General features: G+C 34.4%; 1 protein-coding gene across 3 annotated transcripts in view; it reads left to right on the top strand.

Annotated features, from left to right (window-relative positions):
- The first annotated feature begins 840 nt into the window (after positions 1 to 840).
- Positions 841 to 23,578, top strand: part of LOC123674821 (gamma-aminobutyric acid receptor subunit beta-like) — an 87,209-nt gene continuing 64,471 nt past the window's right edge. For 2 of the 3 annotated variants that reach the window (XM_045609913.1, XM_045609910.1), the window contains exon 1: positions 841 to 1,336. In XM_045609913.1, the coding sequence (XP_045465869.1) occupies positions 1,269 to 1,336 (68 nt within the window). In that variant the 5' untranslated portion in view covers positions 841 to 1,268. The remainder of the gene's footprint in view (positions 1,337 to 23,578) is intronic. The other variant, XM_045609911.1, reaches the window with a different exon arrangement.

Below are 23,578 nucleotides of genomic sequence, written 5' to 3'. Positions count from 1 at the left end.
TCCACTTTCTCTAATGAAGTGTGCGGTATCCTTTATATATATTCTCTATTTTATCGCTCCCTGCTTTGTTATGGAGAAGAATAGGAGTACGTGGTGAACATTTTTGTCTTCGAATTTTCAAAAATATTTGTGAATTTTATACATTAAAATTTGATAATTATGTCTGGTTGGTTGCAAAATGGTGGATTTTGACTATTTATTATTTGACTATTTATTTATTGCTTTGAAACCGATCGATATGTTGAAATGAAAATTGGCGGGTTTCAAGAAGTAGTTCGAAAAAGAAGGATTAGAGCTCATTTCTTCTAAAATGGAACGAGCAATTCAAAAATGATTTTAAGTTAGAAATATCAATGGCGTATGATTTCTCTCTCTAAAAAATTAGGCGAGATAAATAAATAGTCAGTTTTTAAAAGAAATTTCAACTCTTCGGAACACGGAACATTTGCAAACTGTCTCAATTTTTTTATGCAAAATTACCACATAACAAGGAAATGCAGAAGTTAAGATAAAAAAAACTGTTTTACATTCAAAAATCATCAAATTGAATATATCTCAAAATTATTCAATATTTTCTTCATTTTTTATTCGACAACTGTTATTTTTTGAAACATCAGTAAGTTTATTGAATAATCTCATTCAGGTTCATAAATATTATCATTCGACAACATAGCACCCATTATTATAACAATTAGGTCCTTCGAGCCGGATTTATACCAATCATTACACCTTAACAACAAAAAATCTGAATCAGCCGGTGCTTAAAAACTCCACCGTTTATTTATAGAATATCCTGAACAGAGAAACACCTGAAGAAGTCTTCGCAGGCCCGAAACATCACCGGTTTGTTTACCCCCCCGAGGACCTCCGAAAATCCCGGTGAAAAAATAACCCAATGGGGGGGGGGGAGAATATTTATAGGAGCATGTACGGCAGGTGGATCGGTGGAAATAAAGAGCGTAATTGTAGCCGTAAAATTTGCTAGGTTAGGAAAGCGTTCGCCAGTGCCGTGAATCGGTTTACGACGTGTCCAGATCGGCTAGATCCTCGCGCAGAACATTCTCCCCCTGACCTCCGTAAAGGTTTGTTAGTTGACGATTTACTCTGCCCATTTTTCAACAGCATGCGCAGTGGATGCCAGGCTGGCTGGGTCCAGAGACCACTCCTAGTGCATTATCAGATGTGACACAAAATAACATCAGTTTGTGGGTGGCTTCTTGCCGAATGAAATGTATCAAGCGGTACACGTGTAGGTAACAAAAGCCACGATGGGGCCTCGCCGAGTGGTCTGTCCATTCGTGCTGGTTGTCCTCGCACTCGAATCTGCCATCTGCGGGTAAGTCTATCCACATCTTTGCTTCTTTCCGCCTTCCCGCTGTGTTGACGCGCGAGAGGCTTCAAATGTCACAGCCACCACCTGGACCGAATCCTCTACTTCGTCACGTACACCACCCGAAATTATCCTGCTGCTCCACCCAGCTTTCATCTCCTTCACCATCTCTTATACGTCCATACGCTCCTTGATGTTATTTTTAGGCACATCCCATCTGAACCAAAATACTTCCCAATACCCAATTTAGATTTGTGTGAATGTGCCCAAATTATCACCCCTCTAGGAATTGTACCGATTGGTCGTGATAATGATTAGCTGGTTTGGCAAATTTCCCAAATTTTTGAAACTACGCCTCTGCTACGCATATAAACAAGGGCAGAAGGGTGGATAACGGAACTACTCCAGTTTCCCATAGTTTTCACCCGGAGTTGAGATGAGGGCTATGTTTGTACACAAATAATGAGCCAACATCAACATTTTATCCTTTGTATCATTTACATCTCTAAATTATTATCCACCATAACATTTTTCGAAAAGTAATTCTAACAACATTTCAGGTAGAAAATTAATTAATACAAATTCTCACTTGCTCGTTTCCAAAAAAAAATTCGTTATGATACATTAAGAATGACCTGAAATGGAGGGAACATAAGGAGAGCAATCTTCGAATGAAATGTGAGGCTTCTCCACCTGAGTTTTAATTTGCAAATTATCGCTAAGAAGATTAGTGTTTCATTTGCTCTGGTGAAGTATAGAACAAAGACTTGAATAAAAAGCCCATTTGCTTGGAAAAAACGTTCAAAGAATTATTCTCTTTCGCTCAATTTCCATATCAGAAGAATTATTGGACCACTTTTACTTTCTCGCGTAATGAATAGAAATGAGAATTTGATATTAACTCTGTTTCAGGAATTTTAATTGGGATATTATTGGTCGATGGATTTTTGAACTCAATTGTTATTGTCCTGTTCAGGTTATTATCTTGGAGATTCGTTTATATGATGTAGAATTCGAAATTTATACCAGAAAAGTGAGCATCATAATATTAATATTATTTTTATTGAAGTAGTTGCAAAATGGCGAAGGAACTGGGAATTCGGTTGATGTAGATATTGAAGGTTAATTCTAACAGAAAGGTGATTATCTCATTTCAAAGTGATAACAAATGAAGAAAATACTATAACTATTGAATTTTTTCAATTCTACAGTGAAAATAGTTGTTATTTTGATTATTATATGCAACCTCTTGCAATATGTTCATTCAATCATTTGAAAATTGAAAAACTTACTTGAAAATACCAAAACTTTCTTCATAAAAAATCTTATTTTAGATAATTATTGAATTTTTTTGATCTCCAATTCACCTGAAATTGAATTTTTTTCATTGTAATTCGAACATCATTGAAATCTCAAGGATTAACATACATATGAATTAGCACGAAGCACTTGTTCAGTTGGATAGAAAAAAGTATTCGTATTTTTCAGTGATATTTGAGAAAAATTACTGAAAGACTAACAATTTCATTGGTAGAATGAGTTAATTATTGGTATTTGAATTTAATATTTATCTGTTATGATAAAAATCAACTTCCAGCGACAAATTTTCATATATACAGATTCAATTCTATATAAAGTATTATTTTTCTAGAAAGCATAACCTATTTTTAGAATAACAATTTCGTTAGAGCACGATTTGAAGTGAAATTTTTTAATTTAGACTCGAATTATTATGATTTATTAATGAATTTTTTGTTATAATAGATATTTAAAGGTGAAAATGTTGAACGTTGTTACTATAAATATAAATTCCTAGAATTCACTTAAAAATTTATGAACGTGAACTGAACAGTTGAATAAAAAAAACCAAAAAAAAACGATGCTATTTATTCATGTAATTTGAAATTAATGACAATATTATCGATTTTAAAGCTCTTAAACCTGGTGTTGGTTTGTTTTTGTTTGAAATGGAAAACGATTCGAGCATAATATCGATTTAAAGAAATCCTTGATGACTGGAAGTTTCTAAAAAATTCTCCACGAGGTGTATACAAAACACCCCTGTGTATTGGTATGAATTAGTAATTATTCTTGGTTATGATAGGCTGATTTGCAGTTCTTTCAATTTCCTTGAAATTACCCTCAGAGCGGCTGTAGACGTAAAGGGAGCATCATTTTGATCGGATTTTTGGTTTTATTGCCAAATTTTATGTCTCGGTCAGAATAAATTTAGGAAAAAGCAGGCTAGCGGAATGGATACTTCGGTAAAATGGAATATCTGGGATAAGGTATCCACCCAATAACGACCTATGAATAATTGGATATCAACTCAGATGGGGAAATCAAAAATGAATTTAGTTAAAAATACCTAGTTCATATTTTATTCTATAGACATGGTGAAAAACTTTGAGGAATTTGCAACAAGAAAATTTCTATAAACAACGTGATAATACCGACACATGCATTCCTTTACTTGATCTGATTGGATACAAAAATTAAAATAAAGAGATGTTAAATTAACGAAAAATCGACAACGTCAAGACTATGTGTTACATTACTTTTATCTTATAAATCACTCAGTGTCGGTACAAAAGTTTTTTGTAGTTTCTTTCATTTATTTGTGAATATCTTTTGGTGATATAGTCTTCATTATGCTTTCTCAATAAGGTCGAATTCAGCTTCATACAATTATCCGAAAATTTTGATTCGTTTCATATATAACCTAAAAATAATATATTTCAAGCTTTTCCCCTGCCTCCGGGAAAGCTGTACCAGAAAATTCGAATGATTTTATTTCTGCATCAGTTGGAGCAACACATGCTATAGACGTTATTCTTCTAGCTCGCAGAACTTATAAGCAACTTCTGAGGTGAAGTTGCCATTTGTCAAGCCAAGCTTCTTCAACAAACTTGGAAACAGGACTACAAGCAAAAATTTTCATTGAGAACTTGCTGAAGAATTCTAGATTCCACCCGGCAATAAATACCGCCATTGTGAGAGGTTTTTTTCTTTTTGAAATGATCGAATTAAATTTCTGGTGAAGTCTTGGCATCTCCAGATGAAGCTCTAACTTCATTGCTAATGAAGTTATCTGAGTAGGAATCGATGTAAAATGCATTTAGCACCATTAACTGAATGGTGTCTCTTTCTTTCGAAAGCAGTTTTAGTGTCATTAGAAATAAGCTCATGGGCTCCGAAGTTTTCTTATCGGAGGAATCGAGTAAACTCTTTATTCTGGTCGTTATCGTAATAAATGTGAAAGGTCACCTTTCTAATAAAATCATTCCAGTCGTAAATTTTTCGATACAAACAGAATTCATCCACTCAGAAATGGAACATACCAATCACAAAAGCAATCACTTGATTCACAAAATGTTATTCATAATATGAATCAATACGCTGGTTCTGGGGAATGATAATTTTATGCTTTGTACTTTCTCGACCTTAAACGTGACCTTTTTGAAATCTATGTAAATACATTTTTCAAGTAAGGATAATGATGCATTGAATTTTCCTTCAGCTGACATTTAGTGTCGTTGAAAGTTATATTCAACTGGAAATGTTACGTTACGACGACGTCTTTGTGTTGCTATTTCAGATCTTTTCAGCGATAAATCAAAAATGAATTAAGGGACAATAATAGCAACTATTCGATTTGAATATGTCACCTCAAGTTTTAGTATTTATTATTTTCAATGATAAGTCTTTTGTATGATTAAGGTTAATGGATTTTTCAAGGTTCAAGAAAAACCAATTTGTCATTCTAAGAAATTATTACTAGGACTATGGTGGTTCCACAGAGCACTGAAATGGTAATGGATAGAGAACTATTTTCATCGAAAGCTATGTTTTGATTTGAGTAATATTAATCCCTATGGAATACCAACCGTACTCATAATCTGTTTATTTTGTATTATCTTTCATCTCTGATCAGATACCTTACCAGAGGGCGTGGTTCAAATAATAAGGAAACTGAAATCAGGAATGGATAGTGCTTGGCCTCTCAATAATGCTTCTTCTAAAAATAAATGATTTTCAAATAAGAGATTTTGAAGTAAGGTGTGGTGTGAATTTTTTTAAAATTGCTGGGTCAATTTGTGACAAAATATCTCTAAGTTTTTTTTTAATCCAAAAAAACCTTTTATCTTTAATACAATATCGAGAACTATCTAATAATAGATAATTAAATGATGAAATGAAAAATACGCGTTAAGATGTTTTTTTTAGCATGAAAACAGCGACTATTAGGAATTTTTCGTCACAAATTGAATGAGAAATCCAAAAATGATTTTTAATTCGAAATATGTGAGTGGGTACATTTTTTCTTTCAAAAACAATTTGCTTCTCCGAAATGAATATTTCAAGGTTAATGTGAAATTTTGTGTAAAAAACACATAATTAAGAGTTTAATCAACGCTACAGACTTCTTCTATTTTAGTTTATTATTTTCAATGATACCTAAACTACTACTACTAAAATATCAAAAGATTACAACTACTCTAGATCTTCTTTTGTGGATGTCATCTAGACAATTACAAAACACATAATAGAATCAAAACAGATAAACGAATCAACAGAACGCGTACATACTTTGAAGATATCATCGCAATGCACACTGAGTAAGTTTTAATTAGACATGCAACCTCTCGGCTAGAAAATTATGAATAATTAGGGTTTTGTAGATTTATCGCCATCAAAACGGTCATGCTGAAATAATTAAAATACGCCATTTGCTTCCGAATGAATACATCTCGAGTTGAAATCGCATTCCATCAAGATTTTTACGGAAAGAAGAGATGAATAACATCAGTTTTTTAGGGAATGTAATTATTTCTGTAGTTTTATGGGACAACATATTGCTATGTCAAAAAAGTAGATACCGAGAATTAGTTGATGGTAGCCAGTCACTATTTCACTCTTTTTATCCAGTTGAAGAAAGTCTGCTTTAATGAGAGAAACTTAACACCACATCTCTAACGCACAATATTAGGCCAATGGAAAAGTCCCCGGTCTGATGCACAGATGGCGGTGCTAGTTTAAATCCATATGATTTTTAGTTAGTACCAACCTTGAAAGTATACGTGTCAAAATTTCACAGCAGTCCGACCATTAGTTTGTGAGATATTGCGTTGTGAGTATAGATACTTTGGTTATTTGAAAAAAGATGGAAAATCTTGACTTGATGAAAAGTTTCCAGGAAAATCAACCATCATTGATTGGTATGCTAAGTTTAAACGTGGTGAAATGAGAACCGAAAACGGCGAACGCAGTGGACGCCCAAAAGAGGCTGTCACCGACGAAAAAATAAAAAAAATCACAAAATAATTTTGAAAGACCATAGTGCAATAAATCTGATTTTTTGCGACGATATGTGACAATGGATGAAACATGGCTCCATCATTTCACTCCGGAGTCCAATCGACAGTCAGCTGAGTGGACTGCACTCCTGCACACGATGACAACCGAATCCAAAACGAGAAAAAACAGAATAGTCAGCTGGCAAGGTTATGGCATCAGTATTCTGGAATGCGCAAGGTATAATATTCATTGATTACCTCCAAAAGGGCCAGACCATCAACAGCAATTATTATAAAGCGTAATTGGACCGTTTAAAGGATGAAATAGTTAAAAAACGGCCCCATTTGAAGAAAAAAATTGTGCTGTTTCATCGAGACGAAGCGCCGTGTCACAAAACAATGAAAACAATGGCAAAATTGCATAAATTGGGCTTCGAATTGCTTCTGCATCCACCTTAATCGCCAGATCTGGCCCCCAGCGACTTTTTTTTTGTTCTCAGACCTCAAAAGAATGCTCGCTGGAAAGAAATTTAGCGCCAATGAAGAAGTAATCGCCGAAACTGAGGCCTATTTTGGAGTGAAAGACAAATTGTACTACAAAAATGGTATCGAAAAGTTGGAAGACCGCTGTTTCGTCCTCGAAGGTAACTATGTTGAATAATAAAATCGAATTTTGCCAAAGAAATGTGTAATATGGTAGACCGAGGACTTTTCAATTGGCCTGTTACAGTCCATTTATCGAGTGGAAATTTTGAAACCAACGACCAAAGAATTGTTTCACCCCAAATATGATCACAATATTTTCTATTCTCCGTAGATGCGGAAGCAACACAAATATAAGAAAGAGAAAGTTAATAGATGAGTTGTCTGTATTATTCTGATTCAAAAAAAAAAAACAAAACGTTGGTCTCTATTGCTTTGCAGACAAACCAGAACATTTCCTTAAATTTTTTTCCGAACTCATTCTTCATTTGAATAGTAAAAAAAAATTAACTTTCGAGTGATGTTTCATTTATAAATGTCTATCTTCATCCCCTTCAGAGATTATCTGTGATTTCGAGAGGGAAATATTATATAAGATTTCCGACCTCACTCCAAACAATCTCCTAATTAAACTGAGAAAAGCGGATCGATTAGAAACGAATGACTGAACCAACACTTTCTCAAGGATTAATGTCAAGATTCGGATCAGAATAAACAGCTATGTTTGTCAACGGATGTCCGAGGTCAGAACCATGAATGAAGCTTTCATCGCTAACTGAGATTAAGATGCAATTTATATTTACATCGGTGTTGTCTGAAATTGACGATTTCGGGGGTTTTTGACGTTTTAGGCTAGGGGTTAATGGACATAAAACTATTGTTTATTATGCTCGCATTGGAAAAACAAAAATGATCAGTGGCAGCTTGTCTTATGAGGCAGTACCTCGCCAAATAAATTATCGAATAAATTTTGGAAATTCATTCAATTTTAAACCTCAATTTCGGTACGACACTGGTCTATGTTCCATAATATCCATCACAATCTCACGATTCTTGTATATTCATCTCACTTCCTCTTATCTAAATCAAATGTCAGTTTGATATTCAACACTAAATAACAATAACTGAGCTTTCTGGAAACCGAACAATTCAGAAGATTATCGTTTCATTCAAATAAACAGTGAAATTAATTCCAATATTTCTGAACGAGTGAGCAATAGCTTATCATAACTCGGTGTCAGTGCTTTTCCCAAATTATTTATTGTTGCTACAAATGAAGTACTGAATAGAATGATGTAATTCCTGTTAAAATATGTAGCATAAGAGGATGAGCGATGAAACTAATAGGGAGATGAACCAATTTCGTCGAAATATTCAGCGTTTTTGATATAAAAGTGTTTTACACAAGTGATCCATAGATATTAGTGTCGAATCCATAACCCTGTAATGGAAAATTTTATTTATGATCAGGGCCGGCACGAGTAATTTTGGTGCCTGAAGCAAAGAAATTTTCTGCGCCCTAAAACACATCAATAATAATATTACATGAAAAAAAACAGCACCTGCCCCTATGATAATACAGAACTTTCTTCTTCCGATGAATAATCTATAAAAAAATTAAATTCTAGTGAATGAAACATTGAAAACCGATGAATAATGCGCAGTAAGTAAGTACAATATCTGATCACATCCACATGACACTGCGTACGATCGACGAATGATTACCTATCACACCACAAGAAACCCAGGGCATGCAAAGTTTCAGTATTGGTTCGATAACTAATTGGGATTACAAACATGTGTTCCGCAGAAAACATTTGTCATTTAAAAGTAACTAGTTTTGAATGCAAAATCGTAGAAATGTTCCATATGTTGAATGTGTTAACATCGGTTTCCAAATAATTGGAAAGCAAAGGTAGTGTTGTTTTTCGTTTTTATGGAATACATAATGATCTTATCTCTCTTTCAATGGGGTATATTCGTTGTGATGCCATGTGCATACAAGCGGCTTAGTAAAGGCAGTTTGGAGATTTTATTGCAGAGAATGTTGATAAGCGCAGCGGAGGGAAAAAACCTAGGAAAAAACCATAGACAAACACAGATGAAGAGAGTATATGCAATTTTAACATGTTAGATTACGTTGTCGGATTATGATATTTTTTCAAATCCACAATTTTACTATGTCATTATGAATGTATATTCTATTGAATGAAATATATTCATTTGAGTGATTTTCAATTGAAAATGCAAATTTGAATATTTGGAATCCGATATTTTTCCTAATTGTCGAATTTATAATAAGTAGAATATTCATTATTTTCTGTATCTACCTGCTGAAATCCAAGGTTTGGCAACTATTGCTCTCCTAGTGTCATCCGTTGTTTCACGTCGTTTGGCTCACTTGAAGTGTGTTTTCTGAATTTCTGATATATTTAAGTATTCATCTCAATATATTTTGAGTTGATATGAAACGTTGATTCACTATGAGACATAAGAAGTGCGTTCTTTGTGGAAAAAACTCGAAAATTGAGTGAAATATCGCATCACTGATATGTTTTCATTTCCGCGCAAAATTTTCTTACTGAAAATGACATATGCTTCCTCTATCTATGTTTATTACTCTGAGAAAACTACCTTCTGCCTAGGAGGCCAGCAAACTGGGTTGAATTGCCGCCCCTCAACTAGAGGCGCCTGAAACGATTCACAGTCTCACCCCCTAGCGCCGGCCCTGTTTACGATTGACACGAGCATATCGAAAGGACCACAAAGTGCCGTATTAGCAGTACCGTGTACGCTCAATATCGGAAAATAGGAATCGGACCCAAAACCGGAAATTTCATTGCCCGAATCCAGCGACAGTATTTAATTATGCCATGAACTTTCGGGGGAATCCGACTATTCGAAGCACTCGTCCTTTTCAGATCCGGATCAATAACCCGATACCCGTAGATAATATGCAGCAAAATGTAAATGACGAAACATGACTTGTGGAATATAAATTTGGGGCGGCTCACTGCCTGAAATATGCGAGGTGGCCTGTTTAATATTCCGAGAGTAGGAAAAAAACATGGAACTTTTCCCCATAGTTACGGATACCTCTAGTGACCACGTGATAATAATCAGGTAGTTTGGCAGTTTTCCCGAATGTTGTAAAAAAGGGGGAGAGAGGGAAGGAAGTCACGCATGCAAATAAACAATGTCGAGGCTATTTCTGTTTGACCCACTGAAAGGCTAGTTCAATGATCCCCCATATTGATAAACTTTTCGTCTCTGCTATTCCCCCATTCAAATATTTTTCAAACTACCCCTATTCATCCTTAGAAAAATATAAAGTTTCACTTGCAGAAGTTGATCCCACAATCCAGGACATTTCTTGATTTAATGGTATCAGAATCATTAATTTTTGAGAATCACCCCAGGTTAAAGCCATGCAGGTTGATATTTATTGAATAGTAAAGGGTGTTTTTTTTTAGAGCTATAGAACTTTAAATTGCAATAAAACAACGATGGATTATTCGATTGACATGAGTTTTATTTATCCGCAAGATAATCTTGTGGCATTACATTTCAAATATGATTTCTGGCATATGACCGCCACGGCTGGCTCGGATGTAGTCCAATCTGGACGTCCAATTTTCGATGACTTTTTCCAACATTTGTGGCCGTATATCGGCAACAACACGGCGAATGTTGTCTGCCAAATGGTCAAGGGTTTGTGGCTTATCCGCATAGACCAATGATTTTACATAGCCCCACAGAAAGTAGTCTAGCGGTGTTAAATCACAAGATCTTGTAGGCCAATTCACAGGTACAAAACGTGAAATTAGGCGGTCACCAAACGTGTCTTTCAATAAATCGACTGTGGCAAGAGCTGCGTGACATGTTGCGCACACATGTTGGAACCACAGCTCCTGGACATCATGGTTGTTCAATTCAGGAATGAAAAAGTTAGTAATCATGGCTCTATACCGATCACCATTGACTGTAACGTTCTGGCCATCATCGTTTTTGAAGAAGCACGGACTAATGATTCCACCAGCCCATAAAGCGCACCAAACAGTCAGTTTTTCTGGATGTAACGGTGTTTCGACATACACTTGAGGATTAGCTTCACTCCAAATGCGGCAGTTTTGTTTGTTGATGCAGCCATTCAACCAGAAGTGCGCTTCATTGCTAAACAAAATTCGCTTATGAAAATCGGGATACGTATTCCGCACAGAACCATTATTTTCGAAATAAAATTGCATTATTTGCAAGCGTTTTTCAGGCATGAGTCTATTCATGATGAATTGCCAAACCAAACTGACAATAAATTACTTAACAGCTGTTAAATCGGCCTCCATCTTGAACAGTAATGTCAACTTAAAGTTATATACCTCGAAAAAAAACACCCTATATATTGTATATCTAACGGTTTTTCTATTAAGATGTTTGATTTTGAATAGTCCGCTATCTAGCCACCTGTTAGTTTTGAAACTATTATCTTTTGACATCTGACATAACTACGTAATTACTTAAAATGGAACGATACAAGCTTCAACAATGCAATGAAATTGTTAGAAATTGAGGACAAAAATAGTGAAAATTTTGCATAATCAGCAAAACCAAAGCACTTTCGGATCGTTGTGAAGCACCTTCACACACGAAAATAGTGAAACTGGTGGACAAATTTCAGCTGTTGCGACAAGTTAGTACTATGAATAATCGAAATTATGTGCAATTAAAAGAATAAGGTCTATGCCAATGCTCCACAATCGATTCAAGACCTTAAAGATGTAATTCATGAAGCTGTCCAGGACATACAGCTTCAAATGTGCGAATTGGTCATGAAAAATTTCATGAAAAGGATTTGGTGCTGCAACCGTATCCGTGACCATTTGGCTGATATCGTTTCTCATGGGAAAATCCTATAGTAGGTAAATGTTGAAGCTGTTCTGCTATTAATAGATCGAAAATTTTCCATTACAGCAATGACAAATCGATATTAATTTCAATTTCTATGAATATAGTTTATTCAGGCGACTTATTATCTTTCTCATGAGTCATTAACTTTCTATTACGTTAACTTCGCTTGGAACTATTCATAATTTATTCAAGTTTTTTCTACTTTTATATAAAATATTAATGCTGATTGTTGCTAAATCGTTTCATTCAGTCATTCCGAAATACAATATTCCATTAGATTGAATGTTTTATAAATCATTCGAGTCGCCTCACAAACTCTAATGATTTCATGAAAAACAATGTTTTTCAAAGCACTTTCAGGAACATGTTCATTAAATATCTTTTAGATGATGTCCGTCTATGTACTTATATTATTTGATGTTTAGTTGAATATTTTGTGAAAATCGATTCGACATATTTGAATTTTCCATTATTCTGCAGATTGAAAAAAAATTCCAATGGTTTATCATTTTTTATTCATATCTGGAGCGATGGGATTCGAACCTGAGGTTATTCGATAAAAAATACTATATTCAGCATCATCAATTTCTAGGAAATCGTAATCATAATATAGAAATTGTTAAGTTTTTGCGAAATACATTTTTGAATTTGGTTTTCTCGATTTTTTTACCTTTTAAATCCATAGATTGCTTACTTGCACCAGGAGAATCAGTGCGGTATACCACTCGATTCTTATACCAAATTTTATTTGAAAGCTTATCTAGTTTTCGAAAAGAGTTCTGGATGAATTCGAGTTTTGGATTCTATAATTTCACATTCCAAAACACAAACTGTAAAAACTTCAAAAATGGTTAATTTTTTTCTTGATCTATTCTGAAGGCTTATTATTGGGAAGAATGAACCAAAATATTAGAATTTATATACAGGATGTTCTTAGATTAGAGGTACAAACAAAAATGAGAGTTTCCTTGGATAATTACAAGAAAAAGCACTATAAACATGGGCTCACAAACGTTTTGTTTTCGAGATTCAGGGTGTTTCTTGTATTCCAACCTTTTGTGATGATTATAGCTTTTGTTTGTGATAGTTATAGTTAGTCGAATTTTTATGAATTATTACTGCAGATTGTGCTGATGGGGAAAATAAATTCAGTCATCACAATTTACTAATTGGATTGAATGATAACTTGGATATTTGAGAGGGTTTTGAGATAATTATTTGAAGTTTTTTTTCGCGGAATCAGTATCAGATAGGTACGATAAAACTTTTATAAACCGAGAAGCTAGATCAATTTTTTTGTTGATCCTCCAATAAAAAGTTTGGGAGAACAAAAAAAAGCACTGTTCCCGAAAAATTATCACCCTGTTCACGAAGAAATCGGAATATAGAATCGGAATGATAGAAACTCTATATTGGACTCATATAAATTCTGTTGAATATCTTGTGAAATGCAGATGCTATGAGAAAAAATTAAAAAAACAAACTTTAACACCCTGTAGCTTGAAAACAAAGCGTTTGTGGGTCCATATTCGTAGGTTTTTTTGATTAAAATTCCCGGAGGAATCTCCCATTTTAGTTTGTACGTATCTCCAGTCCTCCAATTTAGGAACACCCTATACAGGGTGTCCCGTAAAGACCACGACAAACCGAGGGAGAATGTAGATCAAAGGATAACCCACCTGCTATGACAAAATTCCCATTATAAAAGGAAAGACTCGTCGCTCCAAATGATCCTATTAAAAAAATCTGGATCTGCATGATGTTTTCCAAAATTTGCCTGCAAAATTGAATTCCGTTGAGGTGAATAATTATGCGAGTAATATTTTCGCAGGTAAACAATTGCCATTGTTCACTAAGTAATGCAACATTGAAGATTTCTTAACAGAATTGACAAACTTGATTTTGTCAGAAACGTACCCATTTGGATAAAAACAGCCATATCTTTTTTCTTTTAATAACAAATGACTTGTGTGATACCTCTTTGGAATCACTATAAAATAGACAATTTATTGGTGTAATGTGCAGCAGTAGCTCGGTACCTTTTTTTCCACTACGATTGGTTAAACTTCATGAACAAAATAATCCACCACCAAAATTTCCAATAAAAATATTTCTCATAGCCTCCCTTTAAAATTTTCGCAGGATGTTTTTAATGTAAACGTTAAAATCATTCTTCAGCAATATTTTACTGAAAAAATTAACCAGAAAGATGTAAAATTGTACCAACCGTGAGGGCAAAACTTCATTGTTTTCAAAAATTCATTATTTTCAAAACAAAAAAAATATCTCGAAAACGGTAAGACTTTTATAATGGGAATTTTGTCATAGCAGGAGGGTTATCCTTTGATCTACATTCTCCCTCGGTTTGACGTGGTCTTTACGGGACACCTGTATATGAGGTGCAAAAGAAATCAATAAACCTCTGCATAGATTATTGGACACCTGTAGGTATAAACTCTACTTCATAATTACTTCTTCTGTAGAATTCTGTAATCATGGTAACCCCCTCTTTAGGCCAACGTAAATTATACACAAACATTCGCCCAATTCCAAACGATTTCTTTCCTCCTCCAAAAAAAAACATAAATGTCATTTGTTGTTCCTGATAGGAAATGCCCGGTTTTTCCTGCGGTATAGTGATTAGAACCGCGATGCCGTGACTGCAGATACGGCAAAATTGGTCCTATGCGCTATTCCATGCAGAAAATTGCAGAAATTCTGTTCTCATCGTCAATTCATATTTAGCCACTCAAGTGCATATTAAATTCCAGCAGGAATCAGCTATTACCCGTATTTCAGATCGTCCTGCATAATAGACGGTTTAATGCACTCCTCAATTCATATTGAGTTAGTTGAGTGGAGTGGTATTTGTCTGCTGCGCGATCGATATTTCCATTCGCTTCTTTTTCAGAAGTTAATCTGTTCGATTACAATTACAGCGTTGGATATTGGTTTCCATTTTATCTATACGGTCTTCGTAACGAAATTGTAGCTCATATATGAGAAATTTTTTTATTGAAATATCTAACCATCTCTTCAAAATTCAAGATATCGAAGTTTCCAGTAGCTGATTTTGGGTCAATTATTTTCAGTAATGAAGCGTTTCAGAAGAATTTCAAGAAGTTCTATTAACCAGGTAGTTCAATGTACCGGTTGAAAGTTCACACATCGGAATTTTATATCATCATATCAATTGTTTTGTTAATGTAGATGAAGCAAATGCTGGTAAAGTCAGCAATTAGTCCATCATTTCGAAAATTATAGGGTGTAAATGGAATTTTAAAAAAAAAAATTTTGATAATATTCTCGGAGCTGCCAACTCTTTTTGAGGCAAGATACGGACTTGAAACCTCAACATGTTTTAGATCACAACCCTATGTATGAAAAAAATTTTTGTTTGATGGGCCGTGACCGATATTTTAGAAGATATAACGATTATTGTGTAGAGATTAAATTTTTACTGTTTTTTTTCAAATTTCGAGTTCAAAATTTTCCTAAACTGCGAGGTCTACGAACAATCGGTAAGCGATGTTGGGATGAACGATACGCGATTAGCTGAATTTCATCCAAAACCGAAAATTTTTAGGTCGAAAAATTTGCCTCAAATTTTCCATACCTAACCCTTGAAAAAAAAATTTTTTTTTTAAAGTTAATGCAAAATTGGTCCTATGCGCTATTCCATGCAGAAGATTGCAGAAATTCTGTTCTCATCGTCAATTCATATTTAGCCACTCAAGTGCATATTAAATTCCAGCAGGAATCAGCTATTACCCGTATTTCAGATCGTCCTGCATAATAGACGGTTTAATGCACTCCTCAATTCATATTGAGTTAGTTGAGTGGAGTGGTATTTGTCTGCTGCGAGATCGATATTTCCATTCGCTTCTTTTTCAGAAGTTAATCTGTTCGATTACAATTACAGCGTTGGATATTGGTTTCCGTTTTATCTATACGGTCTTCGTAAAGAATAATTGTAGCTCAAATGAAAATTTTTTTCATAGAAATATCTAACTTGATTTTGATCTTTTTAAAATCAAAATATCGAAGTTTTCAGTGGATGATATTGGGCTAATCATTTCCAGTAAAGAAGCGTTCTAGAAAAATTTCAAGAAGTTCTATTAACCAGGTAGTTCAATGTAGCGGTTAAAAGTTCCCACATCGGAATTTTATACCATCATATCAATTGTTTCGTTAATGTAGTTGACGAAAATGCTGGTAGTACAGCGATAAGTCTGAAAAAAAAACTGAAATTTTCAACTAAATTTTTGATAATATTCTCTAGGCTGCCAACTCTTTTTGAGGCAAGATACGGACTTGAAACCTTAACATGTTTTAGATCACAACTCTATGTATGAAAAACTTTTTTGTTTGATGGGCCGTGACCAGTATTTTAGAAGATGAAGGGTGTTTTTTTAGAGCTATAGAATTTCTGGCATATGACCGCCACGGCTGGCTCGGATGTACTCCAATCTGGACGTCCAATTTTCGATGACTTTTTCCAAAATTTGTGGCCGTATATCGGCAATAACACGGCGAATGTTGTCTTCCAAATGGTCAAGAGTTTGTGGCTTATCCGCATAGACCAATGACTTTACAAAGCCCCACAGAAAGTAGTCTAGCGGTGTTAAATCACAAGATCTTGGAGGCCAATTCACAGGTCCAAAACGTGAAATTAGGCGGTCACCAAACGTGTCTTTCAATAAATCGATTGTGGCTGCTCGACATCATGGTTGTTCAATTCAGGAATGAAAAATTTAGTAATCATGGCTCTATACCGATCACCATTGACTGTAACGTTCTGGCCACCATCGTTTTTGAAGATGTACGGACCAATGATTCCACCAGCCCATAAAGCGCACCAGTCAGTTTTTCTGGATGTAACGGTGTTTCGACATACACTTGAGAATTAACTTCACTCCAAATGTGGTAGTTTTGTTTGTTGAAGTATCCATTCAACCAGAAGTGCGCTTCATCGCTAAACAAAATAAAATGGACGTAGTGCACGATACGTATTCCGCATAGAACCATTATTTTCGAAATAAAATTGCACTATTTGCAAGCATTGTTCAGGCGTGAGTCTATTCATGATGAATTGCCAAACCAAACTGAGAATAAATCACTTGACAGATGTTGAATCGGTTGCCATCTTGAATAGTAATGCCAACTTAAAGTTATATACCTCGAAAAAAAACACCCTATATAACGATTATTGTGTAAAGATTCAATTTTTTTCAAATTTCGAGTTCAAAATTTTTCTGAACTGAGAGGTCTACAAACAAACGGTAAGCGATGTTGGGATAAATGAAACCCATTCAGCCCAATTTCAACCTCAACTGTTCTTCAAAGTTCTTCAACATCCAACTCTATAGTTTCTACATAAAAATAGACACATTTTTGTGACTTGATTACCTTTGTGATGTTTCCCAGAATTTCTTTCGAAGAACAGTCTGATTTGTTTCGAAATCATGCAATACCGATGATTTATTATCTTTCATTCCACTTTCATTTGTGCTAGCTCTTTCATTTTGAGGGGCGAATACAACCTCTAATTCTGTTTGAAAGAACCTCCAAAGTTTAATCGATACTATACTTCGATATAACGAACTTGGAGTTTTCGTGGTAGCTCCTTAGCTGAAATTGAATAGGAATCAAACTTAGAACGGAGAAATCGAATAGGAAAAATTCTGTGTGAAATATGTCAGACAGAGTTCGGGAAAGGAATGATTCATCATTTTCTTTTCCAATTCTGTCGGTGAAAATCCCGACTCTCTTGGCAATACTCTATTTGCAAAGCTGGAGAAATATTTGAAGACCATTGAATGGGATTGATGGGAAATGAAACAATAGTTTGGCGAACAGATAAATTTTCCACACAGTTGTTTTACTTTACAGAGAGCCTGAATATAAAGTTTGGAGATCGTTTTGATGTGATGAAAGAATTGTGAATTGTGTTAGGATCAATGTCAAAGGATTACCTCAAGAAATTTATAACTCATTAAAATTATTTCAGAATGAAGTATTATTCTTCTGCCATTTCATTGAAATTCTGAATCCAATATTTTCTTCACATGACAGATATTAATTTACATCAAGTTCGTTTTGTTGTATCTTTTGTTTCTTTTTGAATATCTTCAAATTTTGGTGGTGCATATGCATCTTCATGAAAAATTATATAATCCAAAATAGCATAAGGTTATGTCATTTCATTATAAAGAGATGCACTCTTCAACGACGTTTAGAAATTGTTGAATTATTTAATCGAATCAGTGCTCATATGAGAATACCGAGAAATTCGGAAAAAATTCATAGAAGACATTATTAAGTTAATCGCCTCACTCATCACCGTTTTGTTAACAAATTTGTATTCTTGAATTTTGTAATTGAAATTCATTTTCATATTTGACAACAAGATGGCGAATAATGTGTTGATCAACTGATTAAATGATTAACTACTTTTGCATTTTCATTGTAAAACTCACAATTATATTGTTAAATTGTCAAGTTTTTTTTTTCTGCTTTATTATTAGCGTAAAAACCATTTATTATCAGGTTTACTAAACGGTAAAAACGACTTTGAAATCAATTCTCACAGTTCACACAATGATAGGCCCTAGGATAGACCTATAAAATTAGGGAACTATGAATATTTAATTCCTTACCGAGAAGCTACAGAGTTTAGGTAATCGTTGCTATGGAAACACAGGAAATACACACTCCCAACGAAGGAGATTTTGAAATTAATCAATTTTCTACTCAAGCGTCCCAGATTCAAATCTGTGAAAATTTTCATTTGTAGAGATAATATGTTGTACAATAGTGAAAACACCACATATACAATATAGGTACTGTTTTTTTACCATTGTAACCATAAAATCAGTTATCACATATATCTAAATCAGCTGTATTATAGTTTTCGGCAATATGCTCTGAATTCAATTATTTGGATGCTGTTTGTCAGAGAATTTCAGGTTTTATTCCGATAAAACCATCTTTTTACCTTGTTGCCACTCGGTGACTGATTCCATTTGAAATACCATATTCAAATACAAAGTAATAATAAAATAATATGGAACTCTACACCGTTCCCTGCGGCACACCTGTATTAATAGCTTTTGTTCAGTTCCAGTTTCCGCTTACGGCCAATTAAATAATTTAAATCTCCTGATGAACCTAAAAATCTCGATGTGGCCTGGAGAAGTTGAGTCAGATCTCCGGAAATTGAAAACCAAACGGCAACATCGATTCTAGCCCGATTTAATTAATGAAAAGTAATGAAAAGAACTTATCCAGAAAAGGATCATACTCATACACTACTTTGTAGCGATCATAACATGGTGAAACAAGTCGGTCGAACAGCGCAATCCGCAAATTTTAAAATATCGACCTGAAAAAATCCATTATATCTGTTATAAATCTCGTCCAATAGTGACCTCAAAATTAGCCGGAACCCAGACACTGCAACCGTGCCAAATACGTATGATATCTGTAGCCAATAAATTTGGCGAACTTGCTGGAGTGCGCTCAGGACCAGAAAAATAGCAGATTCTCTCAGAATAGTTTCCAACAAACAACTTCGCAGAATTGCTTACACTTCGACTGAAGTATTTCACTCGGTATCCCTTTTATTCCAGCCCTATTCTGTCCTTTTCACTTGCCGAAGTCGCCTTTGTTCGCCTATTCCAAAAATGAACTATTGAACATATATGTGAAATGCGCTCTAGTTAGCTGCTTTAATAATAGTGACTTCTTGACAGTGTTTTAAGTTGTCTTGTGAAAAAAGTGTTATAAGATTCCAGTTTTCCAGGCTTTATTTTCGATTTTTGTTATAGGTTTGTTGGATTTTATTAATTAGTTGATTTTGTATTTATTGAATAAATAATAATATTTTATTGAACAAAAGGTACTTTTCTTTTATATCAAAAGTGCAATTGCTTTGCAAGAATGATATTTGCCGTCAACTATTCGGTACAACTTTCGAGTTTTCTTGTGTTGAAATTATATATCTTTCTGGTATGGACACAACTCTTTTCGATGTATTTGGTTCCGAAGGCGGTGTTGTTTCAAGACGATCACATGTTCTTAACACCTTATTTAGCTATTTTTGTCTTATATGCTACCGATTCCTCAACATCCGGTTGATGAATTCCAACCTCCATCCAAATGGGCACTTGTACGTTCATATAATGTTATGAAATGATCTTGAGTGTCAAGTCTCTTCCTGATTCAACTAAAGGTGCAGCAGATGATCTTCGAAATGAATGACCTGTATATGAGTTAGCATTCTCCATTGGAAGAAAATTAGCTACTGTTCAGGAACCTAATAGAACTGATTTACTGATATTTACCCATAACTCCTTTGCTGCTGCTGAACAAAGGCCAATGTGGTTATACCTACTTTCATATGATAATATTTATCAGTAACTACAAATATCCTGTTTACATAATTTTTTGTATTTTTAAGTTTCATATTCATTCAAGTATTTTCAAGTTAGCATTGCAGAATTTTCAATATCATCTATTGTTACCTTATTTTTTTATATTTATTGAATAAAAATTTGTTATACAGTAGCATACATCGGGAGAAGTTAAAAGAAAAATCAATGACATATAATTATATATCGAAAAGATATCGCTGAAGAATATGTGAAACGGAGAGAGATAGAGATTACGTTATGCTCCACGTTTCGAATGAATAGACCGATTGATTTTTCTTGAATGGAGGTTGATTATGTGTCAATCCACCTCTACGAAATTGAGAGATCGTTCCTGGATTTCGAATTCATACTAGTTTGTAGCAACACTACGATGTTCGTGCTGCAAACGTAATCATAGAATTTTCAAGGGAATATAATCTAGAATCTAGATCCCGGCTTCTTTGAAGTACGAGGATATTGAGTGTTCTATTCTTATAGCATATATTTTTTCAGTGGGAGAGCGAGATTCCAAAGTTTAATCTAACATGGTTGTTTGAATGCTCATTCCCAGAAGAGGGAGCTATATCATTTCATCACCACGTTTGTATTTTTTTTTCAATTTTAAACCGGAAATGGTCCCAAACGATAAGGTAAGACTCATGACAAATCCGTGGTGAAATTCAATTCTGTCCAATCCAGCCATCTGTAAATCCGATAACTGTTGAAAGGATTAAACTTGAAATTTTCAGGATATATATGTTTGGATCTCGAATGCTGCAGTTGAGTTCATTAATGGACAAAATTTGACTAGGGGTTCCGTAAATATAGCTGTTAGAAATTTGTGTTTCTTATAATTTCAATGCTTCGAATTTGATGTTGATAACGTCACCACAATCAGGGAAAATTCAATGAGAACATAGAAAAATCCAATATTTTCGTGTTAACAGATCTGTTCGAATTGAGATTTCACTTCGTGATATGAAATAACGATTTCAAGCTCAATGCAGAATTTCATGATTATAACGTCACCAGAATCAGAAAAAAATTAAAGAAGATTGAAGAAAAAGCAATACCCAATATTTCTGTGATAAAATATCAGATAAAAGATGGGATTTTGCGTGCTAATTACTTACTTACTTACTAATTTTGGATAACAGTTTCAAAAATGATGCAGAATTTTATATTGATCGCTTTACTGGTAGAATCATAAGAAATATAAACAGAATATTGGTAGATATCAAGATAACATAGAGTAATGAACATAGATAGAGGGAGTATACGCAATTTTTACATGTCCCCAACATGGTTAGATTACGTTGTCCGATTGTGATACATTTTCAAATCCACAATTTCACTATATCATTTTGAATGTAAATGATATTGAATGAAATATATTTATTTGAGTGATTTCCGATTACATATGCAAATTTGAATATTTGGAATCCTATATTTTCCCAATTGTCGAATTTATAGTATGCAGAATATTCATTATTTTCTGTATCTACCTGCTGAAATCCAAGGTTTGGCAACTTTCGCTCTCCTAGTGTCATCGGTTGTTTCACGTCGTTTGGCGCGTTTGAAGTTCGTTTTCTGGAGTTTTGATAGATTATAGTATTTCTTTCGATATATTTTGAGTTAATATGAAACGTTGATTGACGATGGGACATAAGAAGTGCGTTCTTTGTGGGGAAACTCGCGAATTGAGTGAAATATCGTATCACTGCTTTCAGGCCTAACATATAAAAACACAAATTCGACTTTATCCCTCAACATAGCCACCTTCAAGAGTGATACATATACTTCCAATGCTCCTCTAACTTTTCTGTAGAAATATTCATGTTTGCTTTCGAAAAAGCTAGTGCCACTGGGAGTTAGATCTGGAAAATGTATTTGAGGACGTATTTTCTTAATTTTTGCACTCAATCGATCCAATAACAATATGTAATATTCCTTGTTGTTGGTTTGCCAAGATAGTTAATGAACAATAACGATGCAGGTCCCAAAATACGAATGTCATAACCTTCCTAGCTGATGTTTGCTCGATTTTACCCTTTAAAGCTTGGAACTAAAGAAAAAAGTAGTAAGGAACTGGTGGTGCCACCTGTGGGCTAGGAGGGGGACTTACTGAATAACATGTAGAACCACAGAATACGAAAACTTCGATTTTCATTTCATCAAACGTGTGAGCACTTCACATGGAAACATATATGTGAACATTGTTGATGTTTCAAAACTAATCATTTTCACGGCATCAACAGCACGAGAGCTTCGTCGAAACGAGAAATGCAACGAATTTTCTCGGTCGGCAAGGATAAAACCCATCGTCATATTTCGATCGGAGGCCACCGATTAACGTCAGTGATTAAAATCATCTATCCATGTGGAATAGTTACCCAATTTTAGAATTTCATTACGGGCGTATCGGTTGAACGTGAGAGAATTTCAATCAGTCTCAACCAGGCCGAAACACGAAAAGGGAAGCAATTAACTGTCTACAATTTTCCCGAAGTGTTTACTGTTCACAATTAACATTTTGCTGAGACAAAATTCTATATTTAGATCTAATCTGTTCGGTGGTTAGCTGACCTTGATAGGGCTAGCTTATTAGGAGGCGAATTGATTAGTCCCTTGGCCAAAATGGGAAAAATGTGGCATCGATTACAAAGTGGAGGAAATGTGTCTCTGAAAGTATACTTCAAGAGATGGGATCATATCTACAGGGCGAGTCAATAGTGCTTGATCGGTTGATAACTCTTGGACATTTCGGGTTAGAAGAATTATTGAAATTTCGACGAAATCAACAGTACCTACTCAGTGTATAAGCTTTAATTATTTTTGACTCTACATGCTGTTATCAAAGTGGTGATACTACATACCAGCTTCTTTTATGAATGACAATGCCAAATTTTATTTTCATACTGTTACGTTTTTCGGTTAATTAAATCGGTACTAATTACTAACACTAATTTATTTCTGATACACAACCATATACTACTATTTACAGATACAACTACATTAATTTATTTCCACAATTACATTAATTTATTTCCACAACATATATCTACTAGATATAGGGCACTGACTGCCGTCTATTTCAACACTGCCCTCCTCTGCGGCTTCCATTGGTTATATACCGGTGCATTTCTCTC

Source organism: Harmonia axyridis, chromosome 3 (genome assembly GCF_914767665.1).
Source record: "Harmonia axyridis chromosome 3, icHarAxyr1.1, whole genome shotgun sequence".
Taxonomy (NCBI): Eukaryota; Metazoa; Arthropoda; class Insecta; order Coleoptera; family Coccinellidae; genus Harmonia; species Harmonia axyridis.
The sequence above is the reverse complement of the archived record's forward strand: the minus strand, read 5'-3'. Positions and strand labels throughout refer to the sequence as shown.